This window comes from Elephantulus edwardii, unplaced genomic scaffold (assembly GCF_000299155.1).
Source record: "Elephantulus edwardii isolate Elephantulus edwardi_28Jun2011 unplaced genomic scaffold, EleEdw1.0 scaffold00113, whole genome shotgun sequence".
NCBI lineage: Eukaryota > Metazoa > Chordata > Mammalia > Macroscelidea > Macroscelididae > Elephantulus > Elephantulus edwardii.
In genome coordinates this window covers 10,012,491-10,020,494 of record NW_006399863.1, presented here as the reverse complement: position 1 = coordinate 10,020,494, position 8,004 = coordinate 10,012,491, and the positions used below count along the sequence as shown (strand labels likewise).

The following is an 8,004-nucleotide window of genomic DNA, read 5'->3' as shown; positions in this document are numbered from 1 at the left end:
CGCATGACTGCGATTGGAACCCAGCTCCTTTGCTTGGAGAATCTGACCGAATCCTGCATTACATGCCAAGCTCTGAAGGCGGCCACTGTGCTCTTGTTAAATGTACCCCAAGGGCAGAAATGGGGCAGGAAGCAGAGCCTGGGCAGCCTGAGAGGGAGTCCTGGGACAAGGCTGAGGTGCCTGCACCCCGTGGCCATTCCTAACTACCTGGATCCAGTCCAGTGCTGGTCAGTCTGCTGAAGAGAAAGACAGTCTGCAACAAGGCCTCTCTCCTGTGCTTTTAGCAGCCAGAGTCCATTTCCTAAATCGTGCTGTTCACAGGGACTTTAGCCACCAAGCTGCGGTCAGTATCCTTCCTCAGGCCACTCCTTGTTCCCTGCTCTGTCCAGGGCCTCTCCGTGACCCTGAACGTGGCTGACTCCTCTCTATAACCCTAGACATAGGCAGGAAATGAGGGTAACGTCTTTGTTGCCCTGAACACAGAAGCACTATGTGTAATTGGTCCCATTTTACAGAGATGAATACTGAAGTGACAAGGACACCCAATTCCTAAGGAGACAAGCAGGGCTGACCAGCTCACTGACCAGCGTTCTTGGCCCCACTTGTCATCAACTACCCTCTCTCACCCATACAGAGAAGGAAAGGGTGAGAGCCTTGAAGCTTCAGGGCCCGAGGGGGTTATTTCAGTGTCTTTGGCAGGCAATCTTTCAAGGGGATGGCTTGGGGTCAGTCAGGGATCAATTGTGTGACCTTGGCTGTACAATCTAAGCTTCAATCTTCTATCAGTTGAAACCCATGAGGAAGCCCAGATGTCCCCACCTGACTGCATGTGAAGTGCTGGGGAAACATCCCCTCCCCCACCCCAGCCCAACTTTACCCAGAGGCCTCTGCTGCTTCCTCCCATCTGTGGGGGCACCTCTGCCACGGAAAGTGAGTGCCCAGGCATCCAACTGTCCTATTCATCTTCCCAGACCCCATATTTTTACGAGACACAACTCATTTTAAAGAAAAAATAATATTTATTTGCAATATAAACAAAGTCCCGTTGCTGGTTCGGGATATATATATATATATATGTATGTGTGTGTGTGTGTATATATATATACATATATGTATATATATATAGGGTCACAAATTTTCCTTCATAAGGTCATAAAGCAAAACTGGCCACCCTCTTGCCATACCCTCATTTACACAAGTCTGATGCGTCTTTCTGGGTTTTTTTTTTTAAAATAAAGAGAGAGAGAGAGAAAGAGAACCATGTACAGCACGAGAGTTGTCTACTTTTTTCAACTGTGGCAAGATTTTACTCTGCTGCCCGAGAGAATCCCTGAAAACGACCCCTGTGAGGTAAGATGCAGTGGGGGGCAGCGTCTCTGTGGCCTCGCCCACATGCTGAGTGCCAGCTCCCTCAGGGACTCCCGCCTCATTGCTCACCCTCCTCAGGTGAGGCCCCCAGGCAGTCCTAACACCTGCTAGAACCAGGTTGGAGAAGGATCCAGAACGGAGGAGGATAACGGAATCCGTGGCTTTGTTTGGTGGACACTTGGGGTAGAGTGGGGAGCCTCACAGTCCTGCCACTTTGTCCAAGGTGCCTCCCTGCTTCCTCACTCTATCTGCTCCTGCCTGGCAGAGGAAATGGGTGCAAGTTTCCTGGTAGCACAAGGCCCGGGCAAGATGAGAGCAGTGCAGGAGTCCAGGGGGACAAGGGGGCCGGGAGAGGCAGTGAGATCGAAGCAATGGCCAGGGGAAGAAGGAACTTGGGAGGTAGGGCTGGGGCCCCACCTACCTAAGCTTTCCCTGGCTACCGGGCCCTTACTCCCAGCTGCACACAAGAGAGAAAGAAGTAGTGAGTGGGGTGTATAAAAGGGCCCAGGCCCTCTCAGGGGCTGAGCCCAAAGGCTAATGCTACTACTTGGCAGTGCCCGTGGCCCTACCCCCAGCAAGGCAGGGCCCCCATCTCCTGCTTGGGGAGTGGAAGGACAAAGAATGCAAAAGCCAACCCCTCAGCCCACTGGTAATAACTGCAGCCACCATAGTGGACAAATGCAGTGCCAAGCAGGCTGGACCAAGGGCAGAATATGGGGGTCCCCCCACCGCCGACATGTGTTGATCGAAGCCTGGAGAGCAGTGAGCTGCCCCTTCCAGAAGGGCCCAGCTCTGGAAATAGAGCCTCCACATGTGTGCAAAATGCATTTGGTCAAGATCAACACCAAGTTTCTTTTCCACTTGAAAAAAAAAAAAAAGAGACAAAACTAAAAACAAAACAAAACAAAAAAACCCACCAAGAATTACATTTTGAAATAGAAAACCAAAATGGAGCATGTCTCTCTCTTGCTCTCTCGTAGGATCGAGGGATGAAAACACTGGTTTGTACAATCCACTGTTGCATGGAGCCTGGAAGTAACACTTCTCATTAAAAAGGAAAAGAACAGAACAATCAGGAGAGCATGAACACTCTCTATGCTCCAGAGAGCTTGGATTTACCTGCCAAAAGTAAAAAGTAAACTCGGGTCCGTGGATGTGTCTCTAAAAAATAGCCAACGTGGCTGGGCCATCAGCAGAAAGGCATGTCTGAGGGAAGGATGAGGCCCTGCTGGGCCCCCAAAGCCATGTGGTCAGAGTTGAGAACCTTTCCAAAGAGTCCTGTGGAGAGGCCTCGCCTCAGGCTCTGTCCCTCACGAGATGGCGAGGGGAGCTCGGCCACCTCTTAGCCCGGACTGCTGCGCATGGGCAACGTCTGTGGGCTCCTCAGGCCAAAGGAAGCTGGCTCGGGCCTTCCCGCTGGGCCCCACAGAGGGCTGGGGAGGCGTCTCACGTGGACTCGAGCGTGTTGAGAGGGAATAAGTGGTGGTTGGTGGGCGTGGAGAAGTAGAGCTGCCCACTGGGTGTGTGGTTGTCACACGGGCTGCTTAGCCCCAGCGTCCGCTCAAAGTCCAGCAGCTGCCCCATGAAGTTGAAGTTGGGCGAGATGTTGGACTTTTTCCTCTTGACGAAGTCATAGGCGTCGTTGAGTGACAGGTTCATCTTCTGCATCAGGTAGGCCACGGTGACCGTCACAGAGCGGCTGATGCCTGCCAGGCAGTGCACGAGGACACCACACTTCTTGGAGCGGGCCTCATCTGAAACACAGGGGCATGGGTCAGGGGGGCGCCTCCTCCGAAGGTAGGCAGTGGGGTCTGAGCAGGTGGGGCTGGGACACAGAGCGGGATACGGTCGCTGGCCGGGACTGTTTGACTCCTTGAGGGACCTGGTCATGTCTCCCTGCAGGATTAAGTTCCAAGTCACTGGACAGTCCTATGCCTCAGTTTCCTCATCTATAAAATGGGCTTCTTTATTCAGAGCCCTTATATAAGGACTTGAGACAAGTGAAGGCTAAAAAACTGTGAGCTATTGTGACAGCGATGGTACTGCACTGGCCCTACCACTGCTTCAACCATACGTCATGTTGTTAAGTGGCGTCAAGTTGAGTACAATTCACAGTGACCCTATAACAACAGATGGGAACCCTGTCCTATCCTGTGCCTTCCTCATCATCTCCGATGTACTCAGTCCCATTGCTGCAGCCACCCTGAGACAGTGCTAGAGGTGCCACCCACATCTTCCCAGGGCACCGGGCAGGAAGTCTAAGTGGAGAAAGAGACTTGGACACAAAGTGATGAGTCCAAGGTCATCTGGGGGCATCTCTAACTCATAGCACCACCGCTTTCAGTCTATGTCCTGGGGGTGGGGGCTGAGCTCAGCTCCCACAGGCACACCTGAGTCTCCCAGGGACCCTGACTACATGAGGCTCTAAAGAAAAGGCAGCAGGGGGATCAGGCCTGAACCTGGTTGGCCGACAAGTCCTCAAGACCTTCTTTTCCACCCCTGATGGTAGATGGTGAGGGAAGGTCAGTCACCAGTCTGGGATGATGCTGGGTTTCACACGTGGGTTTTACCCAAGGAAGTGCCCACCCTACTCAAGTGCTGGAGTCTCCCCAGAAAGCTTGTGTGCCAATGACATCTCCCACCACAGCAGGCCAAATTCTGCCAGCCCTCTCCTTACCCCTCCTGTGCCACCCACGCTCGCAACCTGCTTCCTGGCCCTCCCATTTCTCTGCCTGACACACGGCAGAGCACAGCCCGTGCTGGCTGAGTTGCTAAATACTCAGTCCTGTCATCTCCTCAACTCTGGGGTAGGTGCTTCTCTCAGTGCCAGATCTGTGCCCAGGGCATGATCACCGAGACGCAGCCCCGGGGCTCTCGAGATGTCAGCTTCTCCAGCTGCTGGCCCACTAGGAGCCAGGTACACAGTGGGCACTCAATCAGTGCTCACAAGAAGACATAGGCGCACACACCGGTCCTCAGCTAGAGATCACCCCTTCTGGCCTGACATTTTCTCCTCCCCATCAGGGGGTCCCCAGAGTTGAACAGATACAGACAGCCTCATAGCCATAGTTCCAGGGGCAGAAGTGGGGGAGACAGATGTCACAGTTTTGTGTACAGCCCTGTGGCTTGACCTTGAGATCTGAAGCACGGGGCTTCACTGGGGACAGGCCCCCAGTGGTTAACACACCAGGATATGGGGAACGCCTAGCTTCCGAGCCCACTCCTGGACAGTAACATAACTGCTTCCGTTAGCTCTTTCAGAGTGTTACTGAGAGGTAGGGAGTGGGGGCTCATGTCTAATCCCACCTCCACGAGCCCTTTGGGATGCTTGGGTCTTGGTTCCTCCACTTGTCAAAAGGAGGGGGCAGTTTCCCTTTACTTCTGGCCAGTGGCCAGTTGTCCTCCAGATGTGAGGGGCACTTCAGAAAGGATAAAGACACCGACAAACCAGGCTCAGCCTTGGAGAATCAGGTTCCCCCTCTAGACTCCTCTCCCTCTTAGGGGAGTTCTCAAATGCTGAGGCAGCACCCGTAGGCCTCTTGGCCACGTCCTCCCTGAACAGGGCGTCCTCCTGGAGCAGGGCTGGGCTGGGAAGCTTGGGCAGCCCTGGCCACGGCCCCTCCCCCAGGCCTCCGCTTCCTTCCTTCCTCCCAGCCAGGCACCTAGTTTTGGTTCCCAGTAAGCGGATGAGGCGGGGAAGCCTCCCACTTCCTGTTATTAAAGCTAACCCAGCCCAGCCACCACCAAAACGTCCTCCTCCGGACATGACTGCCAGCAGAAGACTACCCAAGCTACTGGGCTCAGAGAAGCCTTGTCCCGCTCCTGTGCTCCCTTCCCCAGACCCTGGGTTACACCTACAGGCTAGGGGAGGTGACCTGAATCAATGAGCTTCCATCTGGCCAAGGCAGCCACAGGACAGGGAGCCGGAGACAAACTGGCTGTGGGGCTTGAGGTCAGCCAATGCTGACCGAGGGCCAGGGGCCTCCAAAGAGGTCTGAGCCAGACAGACAACTAAAGCTCCAGGAGAGCCTACCTCAGCCTTCTCCACCTTCTATGTACCCACTATGTCATGTACAAGCCTCACTGGTGGCCTGAGAGGACCTGGGTCCCCGCAAGCCACCCTGAGTCCGCATTCTCATAGCTGCCTATCTGGGAGAGGCCTCTGGCTCTAGGGCTACTTGTAAACCCCTTCAGGAACACAGTCAGGCTCAAAGAGGCATGGTGACAGGCCCCATCCTGGAGAGACACGTGTACTGAGGCATGATGTGGAGCAAGCAAGTCCCGTGGGAGGTCTGTGAGCTGTGATGTTGCAGCGTGCTCAGCTTGAAACAGCAGCAAAGCAAGAAAAAATATAAGCTGGGCCACACAACCCATGAGCTGATGGCTGGGGGGAGTGGGAGACTCAGAGGACTGCTTAAGGCCCTGGCAGGGAGAGGGGGCTGAGGGCCTCAATGATTCATGGCAGGCACGGGTACACCCATGGGCACACGTTGGTACATGTGGGGCTCACACAGGCCTAGACAGGCCCAGAGATGCCCAGCTGGGCGTGGACAACACCCAGAGTCCTGTGCACACCTTGACATGCCTGCCCGCCCACCCAGCCCAGCGTAGCAGCACCTACCAATGAAGCTGATGGCCTCCGGGAAGAACTGGGAGAGGTTCTGGCTCCAGTGGTCAGAGATGGGGATCTGCTTGTAGGTGAACTCGCCACCGTGCTCGAAGGCATTGGGCAGGTTGGGCGTGACATGGAGGATGTACTTGATGCCGTACTTGCCGAGCACGTCCAGGTTGGTGGAGTCCTTGGCGCAGCCAAGGTAGAGGTAGGGCAGGATCTGGACGGGGAAGGCCGGCTGGCTGGATGGCACGGGGCTGCCTTCTGACTCGGTGGCACTGCTGGGCAGCTCCCGGTCGGACTCACCGTTTGAGCAGTCAGAACTGATGCGCAGGCCTCCCAGGCCCAGCACCGAGGTGGGCGGTGAGCCGCTTGGGGAGGACGAACTGTCCACGTTGGTCTCGCAGTGCTCGGAGTACTCCGTCTGGAACTTGTTGAAACCACCTGTGGCCCAGGGGTGAGATGGGGACTGGGTGAGAGGCTCCCAATGCCACTAACCAGTGTTCCAGTCCAACCCAGAAGCATTTCACCAAGGATGTCCCCAGTTTCCCATGTCAACACAGCTCCCGTGATGGGCACAAGGGGCCATGCTGTGCACGGGACACACAAGTGCCCTCTCCTTGTTCTCCACATCAACCCTATGACCTATTTCACAGATGAGAAACTGAGGCCTCAGGAGCTGAATGCTCAGGGTCTCACAGCCAGCAATGTAACCAGGACTAGAAACACGGGCAGCTGGAGTTCAAACTTCCCTGCTCTTATTCACGGCATTTTTAAGCATGTGAGGACAGGCCCAACCTCATCCACCTTCTGCAGGCTCTTTGCCCACCTGGCGCCCACGGGTGCTCAGTCACAGGTGGTAAAGGAAATCGGACAACACTATCTGTGGGTCTGAAAACTCCTCTGTTGAAAACAGATGAGGCAGAATTCACTGCGTGGGTTAGAGGTAGGAAGGGTTTGGGTCTCCAGACTGATAGTCACGTCTGGCTTCCTCCCATACACACCGTGACCACAGATTGGGAAGGAAGGGTGAAGGGTTTAGGCTCCTGACTTCCTCCAGCATAAGAAAATCGGTAAAAGAGACCCCAGCTCCAGCTCCCCAGAGGGCCTCCTTAGAACACAGGGTGCCCAGCCAGGGGCTCACAGACCGAGACGCCTACATGGGGCATACGGGGCCAGCGGAGCCAGGGTGCGCCCCGGGATCGAGGCACGGGCCCTGCGCCTGAGGGTGCCGCAGGCCTCCCCTCCCTCCTCGCCTGCCCGCCCCGCTGCCAGCGAGAGGCCATTTTGGAATGTTAATTGGAAACACCGGCTGCAGTCACTCGCCCCCTGGCGCCACCTCCTCTTTCCGCAAGACCCAGGGCAGCTGAGGCTGGGCACCTGGGCTAAGCAAAAGTACACTATCTCCCCCCATCCCCGAGGCTGCCTGGATCCCGCAATCCTCGGTGGTGGGGGCGCCGAAAATACCCGAAGTTTCCCAGCCCAAATGGTCCCCAGGCATGCCATGGGCGCAGGACAGCGCTGGGAAAGGCGCGGTCAGGACACTGGCCTCCAAGGGCCATTCGGCTCTAGGGCAGCTGGTCTCGGGTGCCTCGGGTCCCAGGAAGAGGCTCCTCCCTCCTCGGGTGGGCTCGGCTGGCGCCTGGGCGCTGCCATCGCCTCATCAACAGGGAAGGGGGAAAAAAGAGAGAGAAAGCCTAGGCAGGGAAAAGTTTGTTCCTCCTACTCGAATCGTGCCGAGAAAGGAAGAGCAGAAGGGGACCCACGCTTGCCCAAACCCGCACCGGGCTCCCGGGAGGGGGATGCGAGCTGGGGCGACGTGGCGCCCAGCCTGGTAGGGCGAATGCGTGGGGAGGAAGCAGCCTGGGGCGCTGGCGTTGGGGAGCTGCTGGGGAGCCCCGACCCTAGGAGGTGATCCGGTGAAGCCCTCACCTTGGAGGTAGTACGCCTGGCAGCCGTCGTCACGCAGCTTCTGGAGGAGCAGGCCGAGCACCGAGGCGGGAGCGCCGGGCTCCGGCTGCCAC

The 8,004-nt window shown here is 56.3% G+C and overlaps 1 protein-coding gene across 1 annotated transcript in view; it reads right to left on the bottom strand.

Moving 5' to 3' along the window:
* Window positions 1–2,814: 2,814 nt before the first annotated feature.
* DUSP7 (dual specificity phosphatase 7) overlaps window positions 2,815–8,004 on the bottom strand; it is a 6,705-nt gene continuing 1,515 nt past the window's right edge. Inside the window, exons 2-4 of the mRNA XM_006892302.1 lie at window positions 7,913–8,002; window positions 5,990–6,424; window positions 2,815–3,122 (exon numbers count right to left, since the gene is read on the bottom strand). Of these exons, the coding sequence (XP_006892364.1) occupies window positions 2,815–3,122; window positions 5,990–6,424; window positions 7,913–8,002 (833 nt within the window). The remainder of the gene's footprint in view (window positions 3,123–5,989; window positions 6,425–7,912; window positions 8,003–8,004) is intronic.